The sequence below is a fragment of the Cryptomeria japonica genome, chromosome 3, assembly GCF_030272615.1.
Source record: "Cryptomeria japonica chromosome 3, Sugi_1.0, whole genome shotgun sequence".
Classification (NCBI taxonomy): domain Eukaryota; kingdom Viridiplantae; phylum Streptophyta; class Pinopsida; order Cupressales; family Cupressaceae; genus Cryptomeria; species Cryptomeria japonica.
The window spans coordinates 348,944,215-348,962,831 of NC_081407.1; the positions used below are offsets into that span (position 1 = coordinate 348,944,215).

An 18,617-nucleotide genomic window follows, 5' to 3' on the forward strand; every position below is an offset into this window, starting at 1 on the left:
TTAATTAGCAACACACATATTGCATGTAATAGACAGGCAATAGGTCCGCATGCACTGGCAACAGTATAAGGTTATCATGTATGAGAAAGATGTATGAAATATGGATCCAGAGATCCACATTTTTTAACCTTTTGCAAATAATCTGGAGGGCCCTACTATCTATAGGGAGAAAGAAGACTTTATTTTTCCCCCACTCCTTTATAATAGTTATAGAAAGGGTAGACGAGATTCTTCATTTTCCTTTACCATAGAACTCACAAACAGATATGGAACTATAATATTTTCTGTTCTGTTCTCTCAGATTTCATCAGATAAACAGTAACATCTATTCTAACAACAAAACAAATTCTCTATCTGAAATTTAATCTGATAAAATTCTCTGTAAAATATATATAAGGTTTGCATATCAGAAATCAAAAGAACTCCACACATCTTAATTCAGTTTAATATTTCTTTCTTCTCAAGAATGCAAACAGAAATAGCAGTGTGTTCTCTGTATCAAATTAATGCCACTAGTCAAAACATTGGTGTTACTGAGCGTTACCTTCTCTGATAAAGTTTGGGAAGTCTTGAGGAGCACTATTTGCATTTTGAATGCGCCTATTTTGCTCAAGCAAGCGTTTTTCATCATAAAAAGTCCTTTGATCTGTTTTAGCTGATGCAGGATTTGCACATACTGTGAGCAATGAAGATAAGCATATGGAAGATAATGAAAGAAAGATCCTTCGTCCCACCAAGTTCGCACAAATTTGACCCATAGATCTCACCAATAAATCATCCTTACTTGCATTCAAATATTTGCTCAAAAAAGAGTTGCTAGAATGTCTTTCCATCTCAGATGGCTGCCTCTTTTCTGCATTATAATTTAAAGAAGTGAGAGACATAAAATCCACCCCATGCTGTTCACCTTCTCTTAGCCCACAATTTGTATGCTGTGTGTCTCTTCTATGAAGCTTGAACTCTTCTAGATAACAAGTCGAACTGAGAAAAGAAAAAACATTCTTCTTATGGCTCTTGGACAAAGGATTGAATAAATGTGTTGCTGGTTGTACAAAATGATTACATGATATGTGCAACCTATAATAACCAGCTGCAAATGACAGAAATATTAGAACCAGTGGTTTTGCTTAAGATGAACAGAAATAATTCTGAAACATATATGTTCTAGACAGGAATCAAGAAAAAGCATTACAACAAATCTTGTAAATATGCTTTACAATGGTTCCATAACAAAATTAAATATGTTTTCTACAGAGAAAATTCTATTCCTAATAGACCTCAGAAGGTTTTACAAGGAAATGAAAAGCAATAAATAATCAAAACCTATAATAAGGATTATTGCCAACAGAATGATAATTTGAGCAAAATTATTTCTGTAAGGGAAAACAATTACAGGGTTTCCTAATAAGAATAAACTCATTGAGGAATCATAAAGGAAATGATGATTGTTACAAAGGTTTTTCAGTTCATGATATTTGGACAGATATCATGTCAATGCTAGTTTGGCTACTTGAAAGTTATACCTGCTGTGCTTTCAAGATTTTTACACAATTTGTTTTGAAACAAATGAGCACATATAAGATGAGATATCATTCATGCAGACAATGTTTTATATAAGCATGAGTATGATGTATGTGTGTTGTTTGTAAGAAAAAATTTGATTTAGGTTTTATCTAGAACTATATAGTATTAAAGATGTATTTTTGTTCAGCAATATCACATGGGATCAACAATGGCCAAGTCTAACAATATAGACAGAGCATGTGCACACACAGATTATATTGAGATGGACAAATGATCTAGCAACCTCTTCCCACACTTTGAATCAGCAAGTTGGTTACAAGCCAAAAGCCGAAAGGGTAAAGGTGAATGAAGGCGTGGGTGGAATGCTACTGCTCTATCAAAGAAAGAAACTATGAATTATCATGGACATTATGGTGTAGATGGTCATATTGATGAAAAATTTTAGAAGGTTAATTGATAATTGCATCCCAAGAACCACAATAAGAAGAAGATCGTGCATTACTTTGTCTAAGGGAATTAGATTTGGAACAACTACAATGTGGATGATAGGATTGCTAGTACTTCCATCCAAAGAGGTGTGTTTGAGTAGCCAAAAGGCATTGAATAGAGGTAAGTTCACCAAACTCTTCCATTTCAAAGATTCAAATCAAAAGTCAAAATTTGATGCTCTTTTTTATTCTTGTTCACAAAAAGATATGAGTCATAAAGAACTGGTAGATAAGCTTAGATTGGCTGTATATGATCATCCTCATCTTCACTAATTGAGTTGTGTAATTTTTTTTTGGATTCAAGCTCAGATGCAAAAGTAATGGCCTCCAGAAGATCCTGCTGAATCAGGCATATGCCCTTGAGCGACATGCACCCCAACAAACATATAATTGATAAAAAGGTAATCAGACCTCTATATGGAATGAGAGCTAGAAAATGAAAAGTTTTGAGTGTTTTCTTGTCTTTTTTGGACATTATTTTGCTTTCTATTGACATAAGAATCAAGTAGCTCTTGTTACGAACCTTCTTTACAATTTAGTTAGGGTAGACTCTTGGTTTGACATTGTTGGAGCCAATTTTCATGAGATATAGCTGTGAATGCTACCGTGAGCAGAGGAGTGCTTCGGAGGTAGTTTAAAGCTCTTGTATACATTGTTGGAGCTTGTTAAAGATTTAATTAGTCATTGTAACCTACTAACCTCTAAACTTCTGCTTTATATAGTAGAATGGAAAGTATATGCTTCCTAGATTGGAGGTTTTTGACCCTGTTTGGGTTTCTATCTAGATGAATATTTGAGTTTCTGATTCTCTATGTGTGTGTGTGTTTACTTATTTTCTGCTTTACATTTCTGTTCAAATGATTCGCATAAGTTGAAGTAGTAGATTATCCATTGTTAATTGGATTGTATGCAAGTTATAGTATGTTTAAGGTGTTGTGTCAATTGGATCTGTTGTTGATGAAATTGTGTGAGGCATAATCCTTCCTGTTTGTGAATCAGAGTGGTTCGAATAGCAAGTGTGTGATTTTCTCAAGTGATTTGTTGATTATTTGGTTTATGCCCTCAACTAGAGCAAGTGGGAGTGGTGACTTGTTGCCTTTTGAGCAGAAATTGGAACGAGAGAGTGGTTGAGAAGAGTTAGGACAATGAATATGGCAGAAGAAGATGGAGACACAAGGTTCAAAAAGTTGGAAACAGATGTCGCAAGGATTATCCATGTTGAAGAGAAACTTGATAGGTTTGAGAGTATGATGCTAGCCTTGATAGGAAAGGTGGGAATATCAACAAAACATCCAGAAGAAGAACCTAAAAAGAGTGAACCTAAGCAAGAAGCATTATCATCAGGGAGATTCTTCAAAGCTGAAGCAAAAATAGACATTCAGCCCTACGATGGTGAAATCAATGCGAGAAGCTCAATCAATGTGTTTCACAAATGGAAGTTCACTTCAGCCTTCACAAAATGTCTCTGGATCAGCAAATTTCTTTTGCAAGGTTAAAGCTTGTTGGGCATTCTCTTACATGATATGAAAGTTATGCACATTCTTTGGAAATCAGGAAAGTAGCACCAATTTCGAAGTTGGAGGATTTTAATGGGTTGTTTCATAAGCAATTCTAAATGATTTGTTATGAAGAAGAAAGGGTAATAGAATGGCATTATTTGAAGCAAATGCAAGGCCGAAGTGTTCAAGCTTATACCAGTGAGTTTAAGAAAGAGAGTGATGTAATTTAGAAAAGTTGACATGGAGCCTGTAGTCTTGATGAAGTACATTGAGGGTATATTTGATCATCTCAAAAGGCCTGTTTGGCCAAACCCAACGATATAGATAAGGGATCTGCTCAAGCTTATCATCTTGAGTTGGATAAGAAGATTAATTCTTCCTACAAGTGTAAGCAGCATAATGAGGAGCAGCAAAAAAGTTGCAAGGAGAGATGGAGTTCATGATAAGAGCAAACTATGCTACTTCTATTAGTAAAAAGAAACTTCATTGTACCCATTGTGATAATAATGGGCATTTAGAGGATAGCTATTGGGAATTACATCCAGCATTAGTTCCTTCTTGGGCTAACAAGGAAAGACAAGAATGCTACATATGGAGGCAAGATCTAAGAGATTGAGTGCAGCTCTGTGGTGGATGATAGATTGTCTTGTGCTATCCTTCAAAGGGGTGTTTCAAAGGTTGGCGTTCACTCACATGATGGAAAGGAGCTTACACAACTTTTCAGCATCAAAGTTTCGGTGTCTTTTACCTCCTCAAGGCCTTCCTACAATTGAGAATCTAGTACATTGGCTTGTATCTGAGCACTCCTCTACATGGAGAGTACAAGCACTAGGCAAGGAAACGTACCATAATCACTTGAGGCCAACCCACACCTTTGAGAGGATGATGAAGAACAATAAGCAAGTGGTAGCAATCCATTTTGAAATGCATTCCATTTGAAGAAAATATTCACAACCTTGTGTGCTAGGGCTCTTACAAAAAACATCTAGGGTTTCCACAAGATTGATTCCAAAGCACTAGGGTCAGTAGGATTCACTTTTGTAGAATAATTTGCCCCACAAGAAGTTATTATTTGTAGAACACTGAAGCTCTAGGGTTTTCCAAAGGTTTTTCCTAGCATAAGAGGGAAAATCATGCCTAGGGTTTGTAGAGCATTCAAATACTCACAAAAGTGGTGCACCAAAGGTTTGCAATGAAAATTGTCCCCAAAGTGATCTGCCATCATCTACAAGTATTTCTTTCAAAGCAATAGAGTTCAAAAAAGGGTAAAAATTTGCAAACTAGAGTTTAGAAATTGGCATAGGAATCCCTTAGTAGATTTATGTCATATCACCTAGGGTTTTCCTAAGCGTCAAGTTAACTAAAGAGAATTGGCTAGAGTTTGAAAGAATAAAATTCATCATTTTGCAGAGCTAAAGTTTTGTCAAGATTTTGATCTCTCCCAGAAATTTCTTCATGGAATATCAACTTCAAATCATTGACACCAAGCTTATCTTTGATTACCCATTGACCAAAGACGAGCCTAGCCCACATAAGTTTGAAGGAATTGCAAATAAAGTGATAAATGGTAAACATAATTGTTACATGGCTCAAGAAAATGGATTTCTACAGCCAGCCACTTTCCCAATCTCGGCCCAAAGTTAACAACTCATCACTGCATTATGATGCTACAATTTGTCATAGTTTGAAACTTGCCACTGTAGATTCAAAATTGCTTTCTGCAAAGGACTAGTTGTTTAAATTACCAAGGTTTTTGGTGTTTTTTGAGGATAGAAACTTGTCAAAATGATTCCTAATGATATTAACACAATTTTATGATCTAGTATGAATCAGCAAGATGCAAGGATGGGTTGTAGGGATAGAGGGACCTTTTTCCAAAGTTTAGGAAGTACATGAAAAAAAGTCATATAAAACACTAAGTAAATTGCAATTTATCATTCATGTAAAGTTAAACTATAAACACAATGAGTCAATTGAAATGACAATGCATTGAAAATTCTAAATATCAATATATTATTACATTCAATATCATGATTACATCAAATTTCAACTTTCAAGTATAGTGGGCCAATGCCTCAATGATCTAATCATTCTCCCCAAATGCTATGGAAAACTCCTCATCACTAGAACTATTGGACCCATATAGCTAAAGGTCCTCCAAATACACACCAAGATAGAGAAACCAGACAATTCAGAAGGAACAAGCCCACTTTAGCCCCTTCTTACCCTTACCTAATCACACTACACTCTATGCTATGGTTGGGAGCAAGCTGCATACTCTCTTGAGCAAAGACACCTGCACAAGTGTTCAACAACAATGGAATTTCCATCCATCCCCCTCCAAGGGCCTCGTAGAGTCACGCCTCATCTTTCAAAGTGGCCTAGCGTTGATGTGTTTTTTATGCACATGCGAACACAAAATAAAATACCAAGGTATCTTATCCTCTCTTGAACAAAGTCTCTCAAATGCTATGCTTCGTGATCAAATGAGATAACTCCAAGGTTACGAAATGTCAGGTCTTGACATGTGGATAAGTTCAGTGGTTTGATGTGATAATGCTGGAATCACAAGGGGTCTTACATTGTACATGAATGCTCAATCTTATCATGGATTAGGATGGGTATGCCGATGACTTAGGATTTTGCACTAAAACTCCTAATTCTAATTCTATCAAAGATTTCTAAAAAAGGGGCAAAAGGAATAGGGTTTAGGAATTCTATTCTAAAGCCTAGAATGCAAGAAAAGGGTGAACGAATTCAGTGGAATCCTACTAGGCAAGGTCTCACCATCAAGTCGAACAGCTTGACACAAGCTTATTGCAATCATCCAAGGTATAATGCAAAGATGTTCAAATCATTACCATCAAACATTGATTACCATTCAAGTTAATGCATAAACAATGAACGTATAATGTCATGTCCCCTCCTTGATCGGTATATATATCCTAAATGAGGCAAATATTACTATTGATTATTAACAAATGATTATTTTGATATTTATTTATTTATTAAATAAATTATTTAATTAATAAGTATATTAATATTTATACTGGAAAGATGATAAAGTTAATTATTTAATATATGTTAATATATATATATATATATATAATACTAATATATTAAATGAAATTAATAATCTATAAAAAAATATATATTAATATATGTAAATATATTACAAGATGGAAATATGAAGTATTTAATAAACCAATCAAATAACGTAATATCAACGCACGTTACATGGAGCATAATGGACAAAGTAACTGCGTAAAGGTATATGTTTACGTGGAGGCAACCCCCCCCCCCACGTGGAGAGCTAACTCCACGGTGGCCCCTCCCCGCAGGAAGGTGTGTGACAGTGGTCGCAGCCTATATGTTTACGTGGAGGCAACCCCCCCCCACGTGGAGAGCTAACTCCACAGTGGCCCCTCCCCGCAAGAAGTGGTGTGACGGTGGTCGCAGCCTAACTCCACGGTGGCCCCTCCCCGCAAGAAGTGGTGGGATGGGGGTCGCAGCCTGGGCTGCGACCACCGTCACACACCTTCGTACGGAAGGGATCCCGTGGGGGGATGCGACCCTTCCCTCCACGGGATATAAAGGGAGGATCACCGCAGAGTAATGGTAAAGGGGACACGAGGAGGAAAGAGGGAAGGCTACAAACGGAGAGCTGCAGATTGGGAATGCCAACATCAACTACGATTTGCGGACAGGTAAGAACGGTAAGGGTCATAAAATATGTGTGTGGACGTGTGTACCACACACACACATATAGACTAGTGCATATTTATAATTACATGTATCACTAATGTTTGATTATATGAATATAGTAATAAAAATAGGTACCCAGATAGAATACGTATATCCAGGATCATTACAAAGGTTAGTAAATATAATGAATGAATATTTTATTATATATAATATAAATAATGAAAATTTCAATATTTATATTAATGGTAAGGCATGAATAGTTTATTATGTAAATAATGAACATCTCAATATACATCTTAATGAATATAAACAATGAATATTTTAATACATATGTAAACAATATAAGTAATGAACAGTTAATACATATGTTAATGAATGATTTTCAGATGTTAATGAATAGGTATAAACATATGTTAATGAATACATGTCAAGGAGTAGTTAGGAATATACGCTGAGGTGAATATTTGATAATGGACATTTCCTGAATATATTCTAGATTAGGAATATGTACATATGGATTATGGAATAGGAAAATAGTAATAAAAGGCAAGAATGTATTATAAATGTAATCACATGTTGGAGGCTATAGGGAGGTAACGCCCTTAGTCTAAAGGAGGGATTATGATAATCCCTAGGGCAGTATATATACTGAACATCTATATGCATATGTATGGCTTGGTTGACTAAGTTCAACTAAGAAGAGACGGATCTGGCCGGTCCCCTCTGAGGACTTGGATGATGGAGGCATCACCCAAGGCAAGGAATAGACAAGGGTCTTCCTTGGATGGCTTGGGTGTAAGAGGTTACACCCAAGACAGGATTCGAACTCATCTTCGATTTCCTGGAGGGCTTGGAACCAAGGGGTTCCAAGAGGGCGAGCTTCACGGCCGCCTAAGGACATACTTTCGTATGGCATTCGTATCCTTTTTATTAGATGAAAATTATGATTATGTTAATTAAGTATTAAAGATAGATTGCAAATTAAAAAATGGTTTATATATATATATATATATGCTGTATTCTAACAATTTGTTTTGCAGGACAGAAATCTTTAACTAGTAGGGACATTACATATAACAATTGAAGTTATGCTCATAAAATTCCAGTTGACCACGCAGGGCGCACTTACAATCAGCAAGAGGCTAGTGGTATAGATAAATGGATTCCACACAAATACATTCAACAAATTTTTTCATCCAATCTAACCATACTTGAAAACAAATTCTAAATCTAAAATTCTAATCTAACTTGGAGGAATTGAGAACCTTGAATGCAAGTCAACACTTAAACAAAAATCACCATCAATTTGAACAATGATTTGTATTCAAATCTGCAGCATATACCAACAATTCTCAAAAATCTCTCCCTTACAAATGAGAGGCAATGGGGTTTATTTAGAGCCTCAAAAGAAATGAATGGTCAAGATTCATTTAGAATCAAGGGTCAAGATTACAAGATAAAACCCTAATTAGGGTTTGTTACAACCATCATTACATTGGCCAATGAGAGACGAGGGTAGGTAAGATAAATAATATTTGAGGTAGTACCATGTGTCACCTATTCCCTCCTTGAATGAATGTTGACTTGGTACCCTTGGATTGAACGAATGGTGACTAGGATGCCACCTCAGCTTGCCTTAGAGACTTGATCAATTCTTTTTTTTCATAATGTTTGTAATTCCTTGTGATACTTTGCATTCCATCCTTATGTTAAAGAATTCCTTGGACTATTTCCTCATGTTTGGAAAATTTCCCAATCTTGGAATCTTGAATTATTTCCTTCCTTGGTGCTCTTTGATATTAGAATCCCTTGATGTAGTTCCGGATTTCATAATGTGGAATCCTTTGTGCTCATGTCTTGAACTTGCCATTCATCAGGACAATCATCCTCATAAAAATCCATTAAAATTGATCAAATTTCATCCGCATCAAAGTCATCTACATTCCCAGGGGAAAAACATGGGTCATCAGGAGGATTTCCCAACAGTTAGTCAAAATTTTGCCCTCCTGGTGGAAAATCGCCCTCCATCAGGAACATGAATGAGGGAAAAACATGGTTCATCGGAATTTTTGGGGGAAATTCACTTCCCATCAGGATTTTGAGTGGGGGAAAGTTAAGGGTCATCGGAAATGTGGGGGGGAAAGCACCTCCCATTAGGAATTTTAACGTTTAGACCCTTAAAACATGGATTTTCATCAGGAATTCAATGATTCTTCCATTCAAAATCAACTAGACACTTCAAATTTCATCAAAACGCATCGGGACTTAGCCAAATTCATCCAAAACTGAGTGATAAAATAAGGATTTCATCAAGATAAAGTGCACATTTGACTTAAATTAACTTCCTAGGAGCAAGAAAGTAACTCCTGAAGGACCTCTTGAGGCTCAAGCACAAAAATACCACCGAATTAGACATTGTTGACGGGAATAATCATTATGTCATGTTGTCGTATTATGTTATGTTGTCGTCGGTAATTATGAGTTACGGCAGTCAGTTAGTTGTCCCGAAGGGCAGTTGGACGCAACGGTTGGTCACACCCCTTCGGGTATTATATATTGCATACCTTCCCTTCGTAGTGGCATCATCATAGTGGTATCTGGGTGTAATGTTATAAGCACTTTATGTACATGGATTGTTGAATTAATACAGAAACTGGTTCTTTAATATATTTCCATTATGTTCGGTGCATTTGCTTTCTGCGTTTAACCGTTTACCGTATGTGGCAAACATTTGGCCCGCTGGGGCGCTACCCCAGACCCCGCTAGGGGCACTACCCCCAGACCCCCAGTTTATTTTTGAGCTACAATACACTTTTTGGAGTTGGGCGAAGGGCATTTGAGAAGTCACGGTAAGTGTTGGGGTTCTTCCGTACTGTGAGAAAGAAGCCTAAAGCTAAGCATTGGTGGGGAAGCCATGAGCCGAAGAGGGAGACGGATTTGGAAGTTGCAAACAAACAGAGTTTGAGGGAAGGAATTGCAAGAACGCGAAGTCGTACGGTACAAGGAATCAGCCTTTGGGGAGTGTGATGGAGGATTTGAGGAGTCTCCTAGCCTTTGTGCTAGAAGGTTGTGGCCACTTCCAGGCATGAATGATACGCTTTGAGGAACTCAGAGTATGTTTCGGTTGGACGTGAGGTTGCCTTGGTGGATGCACAGAGGGCTCGGGATGAGCTGACCACCAGGTTGGAGGCAGTAGTAGCGGGAGACTCAACTCAGCGTACACAGGTCTTGGATGTCGAGAGGGCAGCACGGGTGGCTATCGAGGACAAATTGGCTAGGGAGACAGTATCATTTGAGTAACAGTTGGTGGAGGCTGAGACTAAAAAGCGTGTTTTGTAGACAAGTTTGGTTTAGGCACAGGAGGACTGTGATGTCAAGAAAAGAAAAGAAAAACTCCTTGCGGAAGCAATAATGGTGACATCCGCACTTGAGCATCGGATGGTAGCAGAAAAGGGTTTTCAGGCGAGGACGCAGCAGGTGTATGAGTTCCACGCTCGACTAGCGTTAGCAGTTCCTACAGTTCTCTACCTTGGTTTTGTTTAATGTCATCTCTATTTTGTATTAAGTCGTCCGGAGACGACTTCTTTTCTTGGGGGGATGATGTTGTCGGGAATAATCATTATGTCATGTTGTTGTATTATGTTATGTTGTCGTCAGTAATTATGAGTTACAGCAGTCAATCAGTCGTCCCGAAGGGCAGTTGGACGCGACAGTTGGTCACACCCCTTCAGGTATTATATATTGCATACCTTCCCTTCGTAGTGGCATCATCATAGTGGTATTTGGGTGTAATGTTATAAGCACTTTATGTACATGGACTGTTGAATTAATACAGAAACTGGTTCTTTAATATATTTCCATTATGTTCGATGCATTTGCTTTCTGCGTTTAATCGTTTACCGTATGTGGCAAATAGACATATCTAAACTCATTCACGCTCAAAAGTCTACAGTTAGGCAAAATTTAGGATCACATTAATAATTTGACATTTTAAACACATGATCCTATTCAAAATTCAAAAACCCTCTCATTAGCAAAGGCAAACGCTAGGAAATTACCACTAAACCAAGGCAACCTAAGCAAAACACCTACCCTAAAAGGTGAAAAGTGGGGGTCCCCATTTGCAATGGGGTGATGCATGACAACGTCACAACACCAAGCAAAGAACTGCCTTCGAAGCGGTGGTCTTTTTTACGGATCCTACGAACCTCCTTTCAACAAAGACCTACCTTGGTTTACTCCATTTGCAGTGGAAATAGGAGGGGGTGAACTAGAATTGGTTGGGAGGGATGGTTCATTGGGAAGGATTGCAACCATCACACTTTATGAAAATTCCCTTCCCCCCCTTGGTGACCCAACAGGTTTCTAGTGGGTTTGTTGGGTGGTGGATTAGAGCTAGTCCTTGGTTTGTAAGAGGAAGGTGTGGCTCTAGGCTATCTCCAATGGGTTTGGTTATCAACTTCGGATTGCTCTAATTGTTGAAAGGTTTCATAGCCTCTAGATTTTAAACCTGCCAATATGCTCCCCTTGACGAACTGCCCTTAGTTGTCCTTTAGTTTGGCGAGGAGAGAGAGTATAGAATGCTATGGGTAAGACTCTGGCTCTTTCTTTAGGTAGGATTGTTCATTCATTGTGTCCCTAGTGGCCATTTAGAAGTGCAGTTTAAAACCCTAAGCTTTTGGCACTTGATCAACTATTCATCCCCACTATTAATTCCCCCCCCCCACCCACCAACCTTGTAAATTATATTCAATTCTCAATTCAATATGCAAGTTATATTCTAGTTTATCTTTACTTGAACTATGTATTATCTATTTATTTGATAAATCTGACTATCTTCTTTTCTGTGGCAGGTGAGAGGAGCATTTATTGATTTCGATGTCCTTCTCACAAATGCCAATTGATATGTATATGCAAGTTGGGTACGATCAAGCAATGCCTTGACCGGTCATGTCTGATCAAGACATTACTTGATCGTGCCCCTTGGCTTATCGCAGTAATTACAATCGGTGTATGTTAACAAACCGATACCCATCGGTGTATACTTATCTTAACATCCCGATAACCATCGTTGTGTATTTACCTTGCCACCCGATACCAATCGGTGTATGTTAACCCGATATCAATCGGTGCATATTTAAATTGCCACCCGATACCAATCCATGTTTAGTTAATTCAATAATCATCTTTGTTTACTGTTAAATATATTGACCGATATAAATTGGAATACATTGGTTAGCTTGATTAATAATCGGTGATCACAGTTAATAAGACAAACCGATATTAATCGAGATTCATACGTCAGAATATAAACCGATATTAATCGGTATGCTATAGGATGATTATCGATAGTCAAGCATTGATCGAACTAAGTAGTTGAACGTATATGAATGAAGAATGGTCATCAAATGAAGGATTAATAGCTTGAAGTTTTCATCATAATTTATCGATAGGATAAATGATTGAATGAGAGACTTCATTTATCTCTCATTCAATCATTTAGCTTACCGAAGCTATCATGCATTAACAAACCTTACTTGTGCAATCCAATCCTCATCAATTTGTGCCAGCTATAATGGGTAGGGTTTGCACTTTAGATTTTGTTTGAAGTGTATTTTATATGATCAACTGATTTTTTAGGGTGAGGGGAAGCCTAGGTATCTCCTAGCCACCATTTACAAAGGGAAACATCCCTAGGAACATCTCGAGGACATTCCCGCTACAAGTGATAGCGGAGGGGTGGTGGTGGGATGTTTCATTCATGTCCCTCAGTCCCAAGAACATCCCCATCCCCCAATCTTAGAAACATCCTCATGCCAAAGGCTCCAATTTCTTTTTTTTCAGTGGGGGAGGCGAATGCATCCCTATGGAACACTATATAATTAGAGCCTCTAAGGTAGCACACCATGGCAGATTTTTGTTAAGCATAATATTATTGCTACCTTCTCAAAAAAAAAAAAAGCACGGATGCCAGGTTCTAAGCATGGTCGGCTTAATTGGGACATTTCATGTCAAACAATTGCCATCACTTATCATTGCCTCTTACTATGGGGTTGTGTCACAACCTATGTTTACTTGGAATGGTAAAAGGTGTCTGGTTTCTAGATCCTTGTGGTACTATTTATCTCTAGACAATAAAAGTCTAGATTGTGTAATGTTCCTTTTCTATGAGTTATATAATAAATTAAAATCTAAGTTGCAAGGTTCGGCAATCTGGCCACCTGGTTTTGGTCCGGTCTGCTCCTAGTCCAGGTCCTGGTTCGATCTGCCTATGGGTCTGGCCAGGGTCCACGTTTGGGAGGGCTGGTTCAGCCTAGGTGAACCCACGCGTCCAACAGCCCAAAAAATGATTTTTTTTTTGAAAAATTTAATTAAATTTTGAGATCCAACACTTGAAAAACAAAAATAAAACCCTAAAAGTGACATTTAAAACATAAAGTTAGTTCATTTCTCCTCATTTGTTTTGCAAACATCAATTTTTTCAGTGCAGGTTGAACAAAGTTTGGCTTCCAACATCAAATAGAAGGAGTTGAAGATTGATTTTCAAAGCTTGAACAAGTGTTGCAGCATCATTTCTCCACATTTGCAAGCTTCCGTTGGCTGAAAGAGGTAGGTTTTTGTACATTTTTTTCAACCATTTTTGTTTAGTTTACCTCTTTTTTCATTATTTTGTTTTTGGTTTTGAATGTGTTCATAGTATTTCTTGCCATGGGAACTAGAATGGCATCTACCTCTTCCTCCATAGGCACAAATGAACAATCAAAACAAAGAATAGATCCAAATTCTCCCCTATGAAAGTATGTTGACGTTATACGGCCACTTCTAGGAGGTGGGGGATTCCATTGGAAATGCCAAGGATGTGATAAAGCACGTAATAGTTCATATTATCGGGTGGTAGGCCATTTGTGTGGAATACCAAGAAGAGGCATCAAAAAATGCCTTGGAAAAAATGGTGTGTCTATACCACAAGAGACGGTGTTGAAATATATTAGGGAGCATGAAGAAGCAGAAGAGAGAGAAGCCTGTAGATTAAATCAAACTGCTCCAAAAAGAAACAAAGGGAATGCAGCCCCCATCTAATCCCAATGTTGTAGTAGAAAACCACCCCATCTTTTCCACAACTAAACCTGAAAGTGAAGCACCCATTGCACGCAAAATATCAAAGGGGCCTTTAGAAACCGCATTTCAAAATGAGAGTTGAGACATTGCTGACCAAGATGTAGCAAGATGCATATATGCAAACGGGTTGGCTTTCAATGTTGTTTGCTCCCCATATTGGAAAAAAATGTTGAAAAGTGTTAATGAAGTTCCAAGAGGGTATAAGGGCCCAGGTTATGAGAAGGTATGTGGAATCTTGTTGGAAAGAGAGGTGAAGGGGGTTGAAGATGCATTGAAGCCCATAAGGGAAACATGGGCTGAGAGAGGTGTATCAATTGTTTCAAATGAGTGGAAAGATTCTAAAAATCGTCCCTTAATCAATATCAAAGCGGTGTCCCCTAAAGGGGCAATGTTTTTGAAAGCTGTGGATTGTGAGGGCCAGGTAAAAGATGGGCAATTAATTGCAGATATTTTCATCTCTGCCATAGAGACGGTGAGACCCTGCAATGTTGTTCAAGTCATAATGAACAACGCAAAACATTGTAGAGCTGCTGGTTTGTTGGTTGAGGAACGCTATCATCACATCTTTTGGACACCTTGTGCAGTCCATTCACTTGATCTTATGCTACAAAAGATTGGAAATAAAATTGATTGGATTAAACTAGTGTATGCAGAGGCTGAGGACATCCAGATGTTCATCACAAACCACCACATGTCTCGAGGGATTTTTAGATCTTTTTCGAGTTTGGAGCTATTGAAGGTAAGTGAAATAGTAATTTAATTTTACATTTTCTGATGATAAAATTTTTATTTTCAATGTTCATAATATGATTGTGTAAGCTATAATGTGTATTCTTCTTTAAAGTTTGGCTTTATGTTTTAATCATTTTGGCATTAATTTGTCTTATAGGTTGCTAAGACCCACTTTGCATCAAACACAATCGTCTTGAGACGAATTGTGAGTGGCGCTTTGCAATATGGTGATCAGCCAAAATTGGGCTATATGGAAGCAGAGCAGCATTGAGAGGGCAGCAAGAATTAGGATCAGGATATTGGATGAGTCATGGTGGGACCTTGAGACATATCTCCTTAGTTTCACTAAGCCCATTATGAGCATGATTTGCTACACTGACATGGATAGGCCTTGCATTGGAGAGATTTATGATGGCATTGACTCAATGCTTGAAAAAATGAAGTGCATTATAAATGCAAAAGAGCAAGACCCTGAGGAGAAATTCTTCAAACAAGTGGAAGCAATTGTTGTAGAAAGGTGAAATAAGATGACCACTCCTTTGCATCTTCTTGCCTATGTCTTGACACCAAAGTACTATAGCAGTCAATTTATTGATCAACCAAGAAGGCTTACACCATGGAGAGATTTAGAAGTGTCTGGTGGGTACAAGGCAGCATTCCTTAGACTCTACCCTGAAGATGATTTGTGAGATATGATTACAAATGAGTTCATAGAATTTGCAAACGGAAATGGTCTAAGTGTTGATGGTCTTCGTTATAGATTCAAGAAGGATGCTCATAGTTGGTGGTACTTCCATGGCACATGCTTCCAAAACCTACAACCCCTCGCAGTCAAAAATTTATTACAAGTTTAATTAATTTAAAATTTATCACAAGTAAGTTTTATTTATAGTTTACTTTGTCTTCATAGGTTGCTAGTAATTTTTTATTTTATAAATTAATCACTTTAATTGTTTACTTTGTCTTCATAGGTTGCTAGTTCATCTGCATCAGAAAGAATGGTCCTTGATTGTTTACTTTGTCTTCTTTCTTCGAACCCAAATCATCTTAATTTAGATGGTCCTTGAATAATCTGGAATGAATGTTAGAGAATACTCAATTTGTCATATGCTTGAAACTATTGCATATCTCAGTGTTATTGCATTTTGGCAAGATTTTCTTGGAAAATGCATCATTCCATGGCAGTCTAGGGTTGTACAAAGAAATATTTCACAGGGAGATATTTAGTATAGCTCATCAGACACTCGTAATCAAAATTTTGTCAAATTAAGGTTTGTCATGTCTACTGAGGCTTTGTGGTTCTCAAGGAAAACAAGGAACATGGATGGATTTGAAGGAGAGGAAAGAACTACTGATTTACTTTGTGAAGTCAATTTTTGGCATTTTGTTCTGCAGGTTAGTACTCAGATGAGAATTCCAGAGAGCGAATTAAAGAATTGTTTGCTACCTGAATGATAAAGAATGGTGTGAAATATAACCAACTGGGCAGAATTAGACAAATTTCTCCTGCAAATCTTGTGGCATTTCCAATAAGACTGCATAAGATCATGAGCAAGCTTTTGACAACTACAGCTAGATCAAAGTAAGTAATGAATAGAGCAATGCTAAGCAGGCCAAAAGTGTGGAGAGTGATGGACCTCACCACTAATATGACAGCATTTAGAATCTTAGATGATGAACATGATAGCGATAAAGTTGGTATTGAGCAGAGCGAGAATGAGATCTTGGTGCACATAACAGAGAATGACAATGACAAATTCATGGCTCATACTGAACAGATTAGAACCCAATATTGAAGCAATGAAAGCAGTGTGCACGGAAGCAGAACAGGTCTTGGAAAGATCTTTGATGTAGTACCAAAAACACAAAGTTACAGGTATTCTAGAAACCTTGGTTGACCTCATTTTTCTAGAAGGCTTGGGAAAGCCCTCAGTAGTGATGGTAGTTTCCACTGTGAAGATCTGCGTAGTGGCAGTTCTATATCTAGAGAGATATCAACGATGTCTATTCTTGAATTAACACCAAAGCACTTGAGGTAGTTTCTTAGAAATAAATATGTTAATATTCTTTCTCTCGAAAAAGATCTAGTGCGGACAAAGAATTTTGATAGGACGAGGGATGTCCTTAAACCCCTTCTTTATAGATGGGAATGAAGCCAGTGGGTAAAGCTAGCAAAAGTTCTATGGATAAGAAAACTGAAAATAGGGCTAGCAAAGAATAAGAAGTGGATGCTGAATCCAACCGACATAATATGCCTCATGTGCAATATGGAATTTTTATCATACTGCATTACATTATCTAAAAAGAAATGGTCTTCGTAAGAAGAAAGCAATTGCTAAGAAGGATGAATCTAAGGTTGTCGATGGCAGTATGTGTGAGAAACTTGCCAAAATGTCTTAATGTGGAAGATCTCACTGAGGAAAATTGGGTGCGAAAGCGAGTTGTAGATTTTTTAGTTAGGGTACCTTGTCCTGATGAGCGTACCGAAACTGATGTTCCACTTACTGATGTAAAAATGGCAGAATTTGATACAAACTATGTTGTAAATGATGTTGTGAACGGCCATTTGAGTGCATATAAGCAATGTTCTATTCTAGTTACGAACTTGTTAGTGAAGCAGGAATTAAAGAGTATAAGTTGCTGAAATATGCAATATAACAGATGGTTGTTTCTATTTAGTTGTGATGAGCAGCTAATTTAGTGTACTGTATATGTTTTAGTTTAGATTGGTGCCGAAGCTTGTAGAATATTCGTAATTTAACTTTCAAAAGACCAAAACAGGAAACAAAAGAACCATTCTTACGGTTTTCTGTAATGTGAACAATGTTTAGCCATTATAGTGTTTGTCAAGACCGTTCTCTGTAATGTGAACAATGAATAGCTATTATAGTGTTTGTCAAGCGAGGGTTACTAATAACCATTGCAGCTGTAAAAAACATTAGCATGGAGAGATGCAGACGATTACAACCATCATGAATTGCTTTCTTTACTGGACATTTAGACTATTCTACGGCAGTAATTAGCTGGCAACTCCATCCAGAAGTGGAATAATGTTAATGGCGGTGGTGAAAAACTTACAGGAATGTGGAAGCATAAGGTGAAGCGGGGAAGCCATTATCCAGATAATTGTATGACTCGGAGGAAGTACCCCTTATCTTCCTCTGCGCATTTCAAATTTACCAACACGGTGACAAAAGAGTATGCAAGATGGTACATACAAGCAGTCAAAAGATAGTGTCTCCATTTTGCCTTAGTTATTACATTCATATTGCCTTAGTTATTACATTCATATTGCCTTTGTCATTACATTCGTAGTTACTATTTTTTTTTGGTAGTTGTAATGTTCTTACTAGTTAGAGATCATTGTACTGCAAAACAGATTGTTAAACAGATTGTTAGAATACAACAAATATATATATATATATATATATATATATATATATATATATATATATATATATAATTAATCTAACAATTTAACTTTAAAATACTTAATTAACACAATCACAATTTTTATCTAATAAAAAAGAATACGAATGTCATTTGAAAC

General features: G+C 37.3%; 1 protein-coding gene across 2 annotated transcripts in view; it reads right to left on the reverse strand.

Annotated features, from left to right (window-relative positions):
• LOC131076509 (peptidyl-prolyl cis-trans isomerase FKBP20-2, chloroplastic) overlaps positions 1–18,355 on the reverse strand; it is a 64,762-nt gene extending 46,407 nt beyond the window's left edge. The window contains exons 1-3 of one of the 2 annotated variants that reach the window (XM_058013737.2): positions 18,146–18,355; positions 785–1,090; positions 545–655 (exon numbers count right to left, since the gene is read on the reverse strand). In XM_058013737.2, the coding sequence (XP_057869720.2) occupies positions 545–655; positions 785–1,090; positions 18,146–18,182 (454 nt within the window). In that variant the 5' untranslated portion in view covers positions 18,183–18,355. Of the gene's footprint in view, positions 1–544; positions 1,091–18,145 lie in introns of both variants that reach the window. The other variant, XM_058013736.2, reaches the window with a different exon arrangement.
• Positions 18,356–18,617: the final 262 nt, after the last annotated feature.